The 15000-nt window shown below is 42.1% G+C and overlaps 1 protein-coding gene across 1 annotated transcript in view; it reads left to right on the forward strand.

The window, feature by feature from the left end:
* The window catches only part of LOC143034203 (uncharacterized), a 185835-nt gene that overhangs the window by 168077 nt on the left and 2758 nt on the right, over positions 1–15000 (forward strand). The window contains exons 4-8 of the mRNA XM_076200146.1: positions 3399–3542; positions 4998–5118; positions 12242–12372; positions 12779–12952; positions 13235–14136. Coding sequence (XP_076056261.1) covers positions 3400–3542; positions 4998–5118; positions 12242–12372; positions 12779–12952; positions 13235–14136 — 1471 coding nt within the window. The 5' untranslated portion in view covers position 3399. The remainder of the gene's footprint in view (positions 1–3398; positions 3543–4997; positions 5119–12241; positions 12373–12778; positions 12953–13234; positions 14137–15000) is intronic.

Here is a 15000-nt window from a genome sequence, read left to right on the forward strand (position 1 = left end):
TCACAGGTTTCTTCCACAGAGCTTTGGAATTTGCAGTGAGGAATTTTTGGAAGATGAGTTAACTTACATAACCAATGCCTTTAAGAAATTAAGATATCCGGGGGGAATGATTAACAAACTGAAAGAAATAGCTAGGAACATCTTCATGAAACCAAGTGTCCAATTGTCCGAGAGGAATAAAATACAATATATTTCGGTTCCCAACTCTAGGAAAACCGAAGTCATAGACAGATTTCTTGGGAAAGGTGGGGTGAAGATAGCAAGGACTTCCAATTCTAATATAGAAAAAATTGTCAAGACCAAGAATAAAAACGGGACTGCCCCAAAACGTCCTCAGTACCATTTATCACATTCCTTGCAGCAGGTGCGCCTCTTCGTACTACGATGAGTCAGGTTGAGGCGTCGAGCATAAAAGGGACTTGAGGTCACACAGGACATCTAACTCACTTGTTCAGCACGCTGATCAATCTGGGCATTTGCCCCAATGGGATGGGGTCGAGGTCCTACATACGGAATTAAAAAGAGACATAGGAAAAACGGGTGAAGCTGCCTATATTAACTCTTATGAAAATAACAATGACAGGGAAGGTTTCGCATGTTTATCGAAGGCAGCAAGCAAATTGATGATAAATGCAATTGGGAAACATATACATGGTACGGGAATGGGAATCCCCAGACAGCCAGCGGGATGACCTGTCCGTGTCCCCGTCTTCGAGTGTATAATTGTAAGGTTCAAGCTGTTTGTAGACAGCTTACTGAAGAAGACTGAGTCATTCGAAACGTATAAGCAATAAAGGAGTTCCAGCCCATCTTCGCTTATTCTTCCTCCACCCACACTCTCATCTGTCTAAACCATTCATACACACACACACACACACACACACACACACACACACACACACACACACACACACACACACACACACACACACACACACACACACACACACACACACACACACACACACACACACACACACACACACACACACACACACACACACACACACACACACATATATATATATATATATATATATATATATATATATGTATATATATATATATATATATATATATATATATATATATATATTTGTACAACACTGAATGGGTCCCAGTGGCTAGAGATACATTTTTATCAACCACAATGCACTTTAATTCTAAGCCATCAACATCGGAAGAACCTTGGAGGCACATGTAGAAATTAAAACGTGGTACGCCCGAGGACTCGAACCAACGCGGCGAGAACGTGACCGGTGCCGTATTGACTTTTAGACCAATACACCAGTGGTTCTCAAACTTTACCATGCCAAGGACCCCCCCAGATATTTAAGTCCCATCCGAGGACCCCCAGCCAATCAAAAGTTATTATTACCATACCAAGATACCCATTACATGATTATAATGCAGTAAATTTACTATTTGCATATTCCTACACAAAGAAAGTATAAAAATAAGCATTTAAAATATTTTCAAAATTTTGTCGATTTTCGGTTTAAAAACATTTCCATCTTCAGTTCACACTTTCTGTAAGCATAGAATAAAGCTTGAATGAATATAAATATTAATTAGAAAGAAACAAATGAAATATTATGACATATAAAAATGTAATAGAGAAGTGCTGGCTGATTGCACAACAAAATATCGATATCACCGACACTATAATGACAGAATCAGTTTTGTATATTTTTATAATTATATATTTTTTTCTGGATTTTTTTTTATTTTTTATTATTGTGTCGCGGACCCCCTAGGACCTTCTCAGGGACCCCCAGGGGTCCGGGGACCCCAGTTTGAGAACCACTGCAATACACCATCAAGAGAGATATAAGTTGAGCCCAACTTTTCTTATATATTTGTATGCTCGAGTTACATACACATACACGAAAGTTTGCGTTCAACTCATCTCCACTATGATAGTACATTGGTAAGTATACGAACGCGGGAAAGTATTTGTACAACACTGAATGGGTCCCAGTGACTAGAGATACATTTTTATCAACCACAATGCACTTTAATTCTAAGCCATCATATATATATATATATATATATATATATATATATACATACATACATATACCAAAGACTTTTTCCCCCTTACACGGGGGGGTAGCCAAAAAGAAAAAGCATAGAAACCACTCCCACCCATTTTATTCCCTCCACCCTCTTCCCTCCCTCTTATCTTAGCACCTACTGGATGACGGGTCATCCCTGCATCCTTTCAACTGCCCTGGGTCAGAAGCAGTGTCGCTTCATAAATTCGGCGAACCCCCCCCCTCTCCGTCCCCTCATGCTAAAAAGGAGAAGACGGGGAGTAATCCCTTCGGAATGCGTCAATTTTTTTCTCATTGATACTTCCTCACCCCCCATCCCCCACCCATTCCACCTCATGCATCACAGCATCATCCATATACAACCATTCTCCATTCACCCCTATTTTCTGTCCTCTCCCGTCCTTCCTCAACAGACATTCCTCTCTTTTGTAATGCCCCTTTCACCCCATCCATCCACCTCATCCTAGGACGCCCCCTCATATTCACTCCTTCCACCTGTCTTCCACACCTCTTTTACTAATCTTTCTTCACTCATTCTTCCCATGTGTCCAAACCATTCTAATACTCTTTCATCAACCCTATCTCCCAGCTCCTTTTCCCCCCTGTTCTCCTCACCTCCTCATTTCTCACTCTATCTAGCCTAGTAACCCCTATCATACTTCTCAGACATTTCATCTCAAACACATTCAAACTCCTTCTCTCTTCCTCTCTTATGTTCCATGTTTCTGCCCCATACAGTGCTGTTGGCACAATCACTCCTTCATATAACCTCTTAGCATCCATTCCCAGATGTCTATTTCTCATTACACTTTTTAATCCACCAAGGCATTTACTCGCTTCTCTCAATCTACATTCTACCTCCACCCCTACTCCTCCCTTTCCTGCCACATTCGCACCCAAGTATCTAAAACTATCCACTTCCTCCAGTCTCTCACCCTTAATGCTCACTTCCAGCCTGCTGTCACTCTCTCCCCTTGTACATCTCATCACATTACTTTTGTCCACATTTATCTTCATATATATATATATATATATATATATATATATATATATATATATATATATATATATATATATATATATATATATATATATTCACCTGTTAGCACACATGCCCCAACTGAAGATGCAGAACGCTCTGTGAAACGTATTGAATTGTTACAGTTTTTTCACAGTATTTTACATTTTTTGCCAATATAAACTCACAATATATAGTAGAAATTTACCTCTTCCTCTTTATTTTCAGCAGATATCCACTTTCCGAGAAACTGTACGAAAAGAAATTTATGTAGTGTATATTTATGTGTACATACGTTCAATGTGGGTCTTCATTTCTTCCAGGATGAACTACACGGCGGAGGTGGAGTACGTGGGTCACGTGGCCTACAACTTCGTCGCCCCTGTCATCATCTCCTTCGGGATCTTGTCCAACCTCCTCAACCTCGTCGTCCTCACGAGGCCCACCCTAAGGGGACCCACCTTCAGGTAAGTCCTGCGCGAAGAGGAACAGACTTCAGGTCTTTTTTTCCAATCTTGTTTTTGTTCTTGTTCTCGTTTTTGTCCTTGTTCTTTTTTATTCTTGTTCTCATTCTTGTTCTTGTTCTTTTTTATTATTGTTCTTGTTCTTGTTCTCATTCTTGTTCTTGTTCTTTTTTTATTCTTGTTCTTGTTCTTGTTCTCATTCTTGTTCTTGTTCTTATTCTTTTTTATTCTTGTTCTTGTTCTTCTCATTCTTGTTCTTGTTCTTACTCTTTCTCTTTTTTTTTCCTTCCTCCTATTTTCCTCTTCCTCTTCTTCATCTTCCTCCTCCTACTCCTCTTCTTCTTCTTCTTCTTCTTCCTCTTCAGTTTTCTTCTTTTTTTTTCTTTTTCTTTTTTTTCTTTCTTTTATTTTATCTTCTTCCTCTTCTTCCTCTCCGTTTCCTCTTCTTCTCCTTCTTCTTCTTTTTTCTTCTTCTTCTTCTGCACACACACACACACACACACACACACAAACACACACACACACACACACACACACACACACACACACACACACACACGTTGCGTGTCTTCGAGTCTGTTCGAACCTGTTATTAGCGAGCTATTCATCACCTTGATGACTTTGTTAGTTCCGTTTCTGACAAATATTTTCCCAGCGTGGCCTTGAATGTTTATCTATCTTTTTCCTAATTCGGCTTTAGATTTATGGTTCGTAGGTCTAGAAGACTCGGAAGGGAGTCTTCCAAGGTTAATTGTGAGTAATGATTATGTTAAAATAGATTAAAACACATATACGCGTTCGTACACGCGCGCGCGCACACACACACACACACACACACACACACACACACACACACACACACACACACACACACACACACACACACACACACACACACACACACATACACCCGCTCGCACATACACACACACACACACACACACACACACACACACACACACACACACACACACACACACACACACACACACACACACACACACACACACACACACACACACACACACACACACACACACACACACACACACACACACACACACACACACACACACAGAAACACACACGGATACATACATACGAACATGTATACCTACCAACCTACTCACCAGCTTACCTAACTACCTACCTACCTATATACGTACATGCATACATACACACATACATACTGTACATACATACATACATACATACATACATACATACAAACATACATACATACATACATACATACATACATACATACATACATACATACATACATACATACATACATGGATATATACGTACATACATACCCACATGCATACATACATACATACATACGCACATACATACACACTTACATACACACATGTACACCTACGTACATCCATTCATGCGTACACAAGACAACAACGCGACCTCCCCCTTGACCAGAGGTCCTCCTCGTTGCAGGTACCTCAAGTGGCTGGCCGTGGACAACCTGTTGGTGTGTGTCGTCCTTCTGCCCTTCGTCCTCCACTCCCACGTCACGCCCGTCCCCTACCTGGCCGCCTTCTACTTCGCCCACATCGAGGTCAGTGTGAATGGAGGCATTAGCGTTAGGGTTACTAAGAGTCAACAAACTACGACCCGCAGCGCCGACCCACTGTACATGTCATTTATTCGTTTATTTTTTTTTTATTAGTATTTTTCTTTTTTCTTGATAGAATATTCTATGTTTGAATAGACATTTGTTATACGGCCCGTGCGTGGTCGTCATTTATCTGCCCCACTTAAAAAAAAAAAAAAAAAAAAAAAAAAAAATCAGATCTTAGCGCTTTTTTTTTTTTTTTTTTTCCCTCCGTGTTCGCTGGAGGCAAATAATCGCGGCGGCGTAATAGGAAGCGTGCTGGTCTCGCATTCGCTTAGTTTTGGGTTCGAATCCCGCATCTCTCTCCAGTTCCCAACCCCGTGGCTGTCACCTGCCCCAACACTCCAAGAGCATATGGCTTCGGCCACATTTACTCCTCAGCGCCTCCTGGTGTATGGTTCACGCCTTGGTTACAATTCTTGCCGAATTTTTTCCCTGCTTTAACATACATCCTACAGATAAACTCACTGCCAGTTGTGCAGTGTGATTCATCATGGTCTTTGGATCACGTCTTGGACTCGTGATCGACAGCTATTTCCCTCCCGGAAGAGAGCTCAGAGCTCATATATGACTGATATATGGGTAATGCTGTGACCTTACACGCACACACACACACACAACTCCCCGCCCACGAGAGTTGGAGTAATGACTCTCAGCGCAGCGATAATGAAATTGTTTCAGCCCTGGGCGGGATTTGAACCCAGACCGCTGTAGTGACAGCTGGAAACTCTAACCACTGCGCCATCGAGTCGAATGTGTGTGTGTGTGTGTGTGTGTGTGTGTGTGTGTGTGTGTGTGTGTGTGTGTGTGTGTGTGTGTGTGTGTGTGTGTGTGTGTGTGTGTGTGTGTGTGTGTGTGTGTGTGTGTGTGTGTGTGTGTGTGTGTGTGTGTGTGTGTGTGTGTATTCACTTGGTCTTTGGATCATGTGTTGGACTCGTGATCGACAGCTATTTCCCTCCACACACACGCACTCACACACGCACTCACACACACACACACACACACACACACACACACACACACACACACACACACACACACACACACACAGTGAATAGATACGTACCAAGACAGGAACAAGAGAAGGTGTACGTTAAATGTTGGTTCAACAGAAGATGCAGTGAGGCGAAAGATAGAAGAGACAAACCTTGGAAAAGATGGAGAAAAGATAAAAAAAAAAATGGAAAATGACAAATATATATCAACTGTAGAAATATGTAAAATGCGCAGAAAGGGGAAAAACTATGAAAGAGACATCATAAAAAATGTACAGATCAACCCAAACTATGGACAAAATATACAACATAATAAGTTGTTCACTCAAAGAAGGAAAAATACCAAAGCACTGGAAAAATGCCAACATTGTACCAATATATAAAGGAGGAAACAAGGAAGAACTAACTAATTACAGACCTGTCCCCCTTACAAGCACTGGCCAAAATTTGTGAGAAAATTTTCCAGAATAGATATAATATTGTGCAAGAATGGGATGGACGAGCTGACTGTGCTTTGCTAAACTTACAAAAGGCCTTCGACAAAGTACCGCATAAAAGTCATTAAAAAAATTGGAAAACATACGAGGGATAGAAGGTAACCTACTAAACTGGATGGAGGATTTCCTGTATGGTAGAAAAATGAGAGTAGTGCTCAGAGAAAAGTGTTCAGGTTGGGAGGAGGTGGTTAGTGGAGTTCCGCAGGGATAAGTATTGACTCCAATAATGTTCACTACTAATGTGAATGACATGGATGAAGATGTGGAATGATGTATGAGCTTCTATGCTGACGATGCTAAATTGTTGAGTAAAGTGAAGACCGAAACGGACTGTGAATCACTACAAAGAGACCTAAACAAGGTTTGGAAATGGAGTCAGAAGTGGGAAGTGGACTTCAACATTAAGAAATGTAGCATAATGGAGTTCGAAAAAGGTAAAAAAAGAATATCAGGACAATATACAATTGGAACAAAGGAAGTAACGAAAATGGGATCTGAAAAAAAACTGGGAGTAATTATCTCAAATGACTTGTCCTCTGATAAACAAATAAACAAAATTGCCGGAGAATCCTACAACTTGCTAAAATCAATAAAAGTGGCGTTTATCTATTTAGACGAAGAAATAGTTGAAAAAATATTAGTCACACTAATAAGGCCTAGACTGGAGTATGCTGTGACACTATGGTCACCGAGTACCAAAAAGAATATAAAGAAAATTGAAAGAACTCAGAGAGCTACCACGAAAATGGCCCCAGCACTTTCAAACCTGTCATATGAAGAGAGACTGGCTAAATTGAAGTTACCTACCTTGGAACAAAGAAGAGAGAGAGGCGACCTACTGACCATCTACAGAATCATAAAAGGCACGGAAATACTTGATAGAGAGGACTTACTAAATTGGGACAAGAGAAACACAAGAGGACATGGAAAAAAATTCAAAAGAATAGTTATAGAAGAGATCTGAAAAAAAAATCCACACAGAGTGGTGGACACTTGGAACAAACTGGACAAAAATAGTGTATACAAAAACCATAAATGAATTTAAAAGCAAACTAGACACTACGAGATACAAAGGCGGGACACCACGAGCATACATTCCCTTCCCGTAAGATACAACTAGGTAAACACAACCAGGTAAATACACACACACACACAAACACATACACATACACACACACACACACACACACACACACACACAAACACACACACACGCACGCACTCACACACACACACACTCACACACCACACACACACACACACAAACACATACACATACACACACACACACACACACACACACACACACAAACACACACACACGCACGCACTCACACACATGTTTATTCATTACCTAAGGTGGTGGAATTATCGGTTATACAAATAAATTATTTCCCCATCCTTCAGCTTGAGTTAAAAGATAAGATTCTCATTATGGTCTTAGTTTAAGTTACGCTCCCCGATGAGAGTGATGAGCAGTCTATGCCAGGAGATACGCAGCTCCTGCTGAGGCCATCACCTGACACACTAACGACTTTCATCCGGCATGCGGAACCCAGAGCTCACTTTAAAACAAAAAAATTAATAAATCTCCAACTTCTTTTGTATGACCATTGGTAACCGCATGCTGCTCTGGGTAGTGGATTGGGGCCCTTGTAGGAGGTGAAGGGAGGAATCCCATACTCGTATGTAGGCCTAAACACTGGTCAACAAAATTAGTTAAAATACCTGTCCCACAAGCAAAAGGAGGTGAACTTGAAAGATTTTTTCTGGTGATTTCAAATATGCTTTCAGAATTTTTCTATAAGGCATATTTTTTCTGTGATAGCATATTCAGTTTAAACAATTATAACTAAAAAAAATGAGGCTGATATTTCAATGAAACTTACCTTCAAAATGTAGAAATGTATGATTTTGCGAATGTATTTTGCTTCTGGGAGATCCCTTTTTACTGTCCAACAGTAATCGGCAAACATTGAAAGGCTCCATTTCCTTTGACACAGAGTTTCCATGTTCAAAACGTCCTGGTGAAAGATCTCACCGTGCTCGTTACTGACGGCGCCAAGATTTGCAGGTAAAAAGTCCAAGTGAGAGTCTAGGAAGTGGATTTTTAGGCTCATATTCCATCTCAAGGCCTTGTAGGATGTTAGTAGCTCTTTTACAGTTTCTGAATAGTTATTTGCTTTATGATTCCCCAAAAACTCTGCACAAACTTTCTTAAATGACAGCCATGCAGTTTTTTCAAGATCGTTTGGCTCTTCATCAAAATTCTGGTCTCTTATCAGCTCCCTAATCTATAGTCCAACAAAAATGCCTTTTTTGCGTCACTTACTCTAGGAAACTTATTTTTCAAATATGTGAACCCCTTGCCAGTTCTATCCATACTTTCATAATAATTTTTCATCAACCCTAGCTTAATATGCAAAGGAGGCAGATAAACTTTATCTCAACAAGAGGACGATTGACAATATTCTTCTCTCCTAGGGTCAGAGATCGTATCGACCACACATTCTTTACATAATTTTTTCTTTTATCCCGACTGTCTCATTCACAGAGAAAGCAACAAAAATGTGTGTAACCCAGCAGCATTCCAAGTAAAATTGCCACAACCTATAGGTCACCACATATATACCATTTATGTTCTAAATTTTTTGCAATAGAAGCTTTATACTCTCATATGTTTCTTTCATGTTAGATGCATGGGCCAGAGGAACAGAAGAAAAATTATTTCTATTGTGGAACAAAACAGCTTTCAGGCTCCCTTTTGAAGATTCAATGAACAAGCGCCATTCATTCCTGTCATATTTATGGTTAAGTTTCTCCATAACAAAATATACATCATTGCAAAACACCACACCATCCTCAAGTGAGAAAAACTGTTCAAAATCACAATGTCGCTTACGATAAAAACTAACTTTGGATTCTTTCTGGAGAAGATTCCAGCCTTTTAACCTGGAAGCAAGAAGTTCAGATTGCTTTTTTGACAAGTTTAAATCCCGCACAAGATCATTCAGATCTCCCTGACTCAATAAATGTGGTTCACTTGAAGAACAGATTGGCTGAAAGTGCATGTCTTCTGTTTCTTTTTCCATAACCTCCTCACTTGACTCATCATCACTTAGTTCCATTTGTTTTGGAGGGTCAGGTACAGGAAAGTCTTGACTGTGAGGTACTGGTCTCATAGCAGATGATAAATTAGGATATTTTACAATATGCTTGGATGTTGATGTTATACCTTTTATATTTGTAATGCAGAAGTAGCAATCTGAAGTATGATCTTTTGGTTCTCTCCAAACCATAGGGATGGCAAAAGGCATATGGCGTGAACCCATGCAGTGAGAAGCCTGACACAGGCTACACAACAAACACGAGGGGCCCAGCTTCTGTCCTGGTCCCCCACTTTGCAGCCAAAATAATGTTCATAACACTTTTAACCAATGGCGTGAAATACCGTCTTTGTGACTTAAATGTCAGTACACCGGAAATAAAGCAAAAATTGTCTGGGTGGTTTATACAGTTTTTTTGGGATTGTGAAGGTGAATGGCGGGCACGCTACTGTACAATATCACAAACTTATCGCCACACAAATGCTCACTACACAACCTCACACCAACACTTCAAACACAGTACTGCAAACGTATAACAATCTCACGTAGTGTTGCCAAACTCAGTGTTGCCATAGCTTGATTGAAATTTATCCCACGTAACACAAATAACGTAACATACAGTGGAACGCAAAAAATGTGGGTGATGGAAAAAAATTGACATTATTCTTAGATTCTGCGTGCAAAAACACACAAGATACAGCTATTTTTTTCCTTGGGACAAATTTTTTGCTGACCAGTGTAATTTTACTCATTTGGCAAACAAGAAAATCATGTATCAAAGATTTGGCTGATGTTGGCACCCACACTAAAAAGAGGTTGCCCACCTCTGCCTTATACCCTTTAGGGACTGTTGAAGTAGATGATAGCCACTGCAGAAAATCGAGGCAAATTGCAGGATTCGGGCCTTCAAATATGTTACAAAAAAAAAAAAAAATCATTTTTGCAAAGACCTCTAGAGCTTTGCATGTGGGTCGTTTGAATTTGGGTGGAAATCGCTGCATTGTGTCGTGTAGCACCGAGTAGAATGTCATTAGCTTGAAAAAGTTATCACACTAGACTTCCACGAGCTTCACCAGTTGAGAGTTCGTTTAAGTAAAAACGAATTCGGTCACAATATTTTATTTTTCAAATCGCCAAATATAGAATTATCTTACCGTCATATATAGCAAAGCTGAATGAATTTTTAAGCGATTGTAAAACTTTACGAATGTTAGACATACTATTTAAATGTTCTTAGAAAAGTCTAGATTTCTGTAAGCGAAGTCATATTCTAGCTATTCAAATGGAGGTTGGAGGAAGGATGTCGGAGGAAAAATATCCCAGTGTGATAGCCCCTTGGAAGGTGAAACAGTATAAAGTCAAAATGTTCTTGTCTTCAGTCACATTTCAACCACGAAATGGTGACAACACTCTTCTGTTTATGGAGGGTTGGTAGGGAAAGGTTTTATTCTCGGATGTTGAATTTAAGGATTTTTTTCCTGTGTGATGATAGCGCCAATAGGTACGCGAGTGCACAAGGATAAGCATGCATTCGCAAGCACGAGCGCTTGCAAGCAGATCCACAACGTCTACCGCTGACTCCCACTTATCCCGAGCACCTAGGGCAAAGGTGACAGGGTAAGCAGCAGATGACTAAGCCTTGGTGTTTGTCCGCCTTTTTGATTTATCTCAAGATATGAGAAAAAGTAATTCTTGGGAACCTGTGAAAGATTGTGTAAGTGCGAAATTGTGACACAAGAAATCCACACACACGCGCGCGCACACACACACACACACACACACACACACACACACACACACACACACACACACACACACACACACACACACACACACACACACACACACACACACACACACACACACACACACACACACACACACACACACACACACACACACACACACACACACACACACACACACACACACACACACACACACACACAAACACATGCACGCACACACACGACTCGGTGGCGCGGTTGGTAGAGTCCCAGATTCTCAGTACGGCGGTACCGGGGGTACTGGGTTCGAATCCTGCCCAGGGCTGAAATTATTTCAGTATCGCTGCGCTTCGAGTCGTTACTCCAACTCTCGTGGGCGGGGAGTTGGGTGTGTGTGTGTGCGTGTAAGGTCATAGCATTACCCATATATCTGTCATACGAGCTCTGAGCTCTCTTCCGGGAGGGAAATAGCTGTCGATCACGAGTCCAACACGTGAACCAAAGACCAAGGTGAAACCAAGGTGAATCACACACACACACATACACACACACGCACAATCGTAATCATACTTATAGTCAAACTCATACTCGTACTAATACATTCACATTCACATTTACTAATACTCTCGTGACCTGCGACCAGGGCTTAATAGCAGCCCTCTGCCGGAGTTCAAAGAGTTATCTGATTTATAAAAGTTTTATTTAGATTCCCACACTCTGTCACTATCATCGTTCATCAGGTTCCTCTGGGGAACGCCCTCATCGCGTCCAGCGTCTACATCGTGGTGGGGCTCAGCATCGACAGGTTCGTGGCCGTCTGCTACCCGCGCAAATACCGCAACCTTCACTCCCACTACGTCGCTTCCGTCAGGTAGGTCCTTGGTTTGTTTCTTCTCGTTCTCACCCTCTCTCGTTCTCGCTTTCGCTCTCTCGCAGTTCTCTACCTTCCCCCCTTTCTCTCTCTCTCTCTCTCTCTCTCTCTCTCTCTCTCTCTCTCTCTCTCTCTCTCTCTCTCCTCATTTGTTGTAAGTCTATACTTTTTCACTTCTTGTTAAGAGAATGCCTGCTACATTAGTTGAGACGTTTCCCATCTATATAAATTCTCATATAATCAAATTTCGCGGGCGCACGTGTGTGTGTGCGTGTGTGCGTATGTGCGAGGGAAGGAGGGAAGGAGGGAGAGAGAGAGGAGGGAGGGTACGAATGAGAGATGAAGGGCAGGGGAGAGAGAGAGAAGCCTCGATGTTCGATTCTACGACTATTTCCCTCTACTACAGGATCGCCGCGTCCTTCACAACAGCCTTCCTCATCTACACCCCGATGATGGCCTTCTACAAGCACGTAGAGCCCAGCGAAGAACACCCAGGACGCTTTCTTCCCAAGGCCAATCAGGCGGTGGTGACGACGAGGTGGTGGACGGCCTACGAGTACCTCCTCGAGATCTGCGTCAGGTTAGCGAGAACGGTGACACCTTCTTCAGACTGTTCTTGACCCTATTCATGCCCGCCCGCCACCCCCTTTACCCCCATCTGAATGATATTGTCTGCCCAACAAGTTAATAAAATTGTCTGACGGCATTAGATAAAAAAAGGCAGCGACCCCTTCATTGCGTTGAATGTAAACAAAAAAGGTATGAGAGTAAAACGAAGAGTTCAGAAGTATTTCCTGGTGAAACTCCCCTCGCTGATCTCCGTCCTCTTCACCGATGTTGACCTCATTCTTGCCCCTTGCAGGTTTGCCCCCGCCGTCCTCCTGGCCGTCCTCAACACATGGATCATCATCGAGTTCAAACGCATCAGTCGGAGGCGCCAACTCATGACGAAGACGGGCGTTGAAGTCTCCAATTTCCCCTCCGTCTCGTATGTCGAGGCCACCCAACCGCAGGCTCCTCCGACAGCCAACGCCCTCCACCAGGAGCTCCATCGTGGGACCCTCAGCGAGCTTGAAGAGAACACTTCGCCGCCAGAAGGCGTGCCCCCGGGAGCCGTCTTGTCCACGTCTTCCTCGGGTGCTCCTCTGACGGGTTCTCCAACTCTGAACCACCACTCGTCACCGGTGACGAAGACTGCAACCACGACAGCGGTGACGGCGGTGGAAGCGTCCTCTCCTACTAAGGACTGTTTCTACGACGGGTCCAGCCTCAACAGGAAGTGCCGCATCGGCAGGTCCTGTGAATTAAGCAGTAGCAAGAACAACTCTCGCGAGAATTGGTCCCCCGAGCAAGAGACTCGTATCAACAACAACAACAACATCAGCAACAACGACGACGACGACGACAACAACACAGACGAGACGACAAGCGAACCTAACGCTTCTGACGGCGATGCGAAGTCCTCGACGACCAAACAGGACTTTAAGTTCATCGACCACAAGACCGGGAAGGAGAACGGCACCGCTGACGGCACATGTCTGGCTTATGACGAACCCAACGCGTTGACGACTATATCGGAGGCTTTGGACGGTCAAGAGTGTGAGACATCGGAGAAGAAAGTCACAGAAAACGGTGTCTCTATCCCCTTGGTGATGTTCAGAGAGAAAATGGGTCCAGAGAGGATCCAGGCCGGTGACCTGAACGGTTTGACCAGTGATGTTGGGATGAGGAATACCATCGGCCTGTCCATGGTCGCGCTCAAAGGTAAAAGTTACTTCGGTAATCGATGAATATCTGGGGTAACCAGAAACTTAATGCTTACGTCAGCGGTTCTCAGACTGTGGTAAGGGTACGCCACAAAGATATATCAGAAGTTTTCATTTCGTAAACAAACGACATGTACAAAGTTTATATCAGTTGTTTGCGTTTTGAATAATCCTGATTTTTTTCCATATAAGATGTTTTTGATAGATTTAAAAACTGATTCAATAATTTGCAGAGGAGTATTTACTTGTTTGCTTATTTATATATATATAAATTTATTTATTCATTCATTCATTTATTTACTTATTTATTTATTTATTTATTTATTTATTTATTTATTTATTTATTTATCTATTTATTCATTTATCCGTTTGTCTACAAGGGAAAGGGGGACAGGTGTGAGTGTAGCAGTTTCAGAGGGATCAGTTTGTTGAGTGTAATTGGGAAGGCTTATGGGAGGGTTTTGACTGAGAGGATTACAAGAGGAACAGAGGGAGTAATTGTTGAGGAACAGTGTGGGTTTAGGACAGGTAGGGGTTACGTGGATCAGATTTATGTGGTAAAACAGATATGCAAGAAAACTTTAAGGAAAAGGTAAGGATGTTTGAGATGAAGTGCCTGAGAAGTATGATAGGGGTTATTAGGCTGGATAGAGTGAGAAGTGAGGAGGTGAGAGTAGAACGGGGATGGAAAGGGAGTTGGGAGATAAGGTTGATGAAAGAATATTGGGGTGGTTTGGACACATAGAAAGAATGAGTAAAGAAAGATTATTAAAAGAGGTGTGGAAGGCAGAGGTGGAAGGAGTGAACATGAGGGGGCGACCAAGGATGAGGTGGATGGATGAGGTAAAAGGGGCACTGGGAG

The sequence above is a fragment of the Oratosquilla oratoria genome, chromosome 17 (assembly GCF_046742065.1).
Source record: "Oratosquilla oratoria isolate Oo_2021 chromosome 17, ASM4674206v1, whole genome shotgun sequence".
NCBI classification, from domain to species: Eukaryota; Metazoa; Arthropoda; class Malacostraca; order Stomatopoda; family Squillidae; genus Oratosquilla; species Oratosquilla oratoria.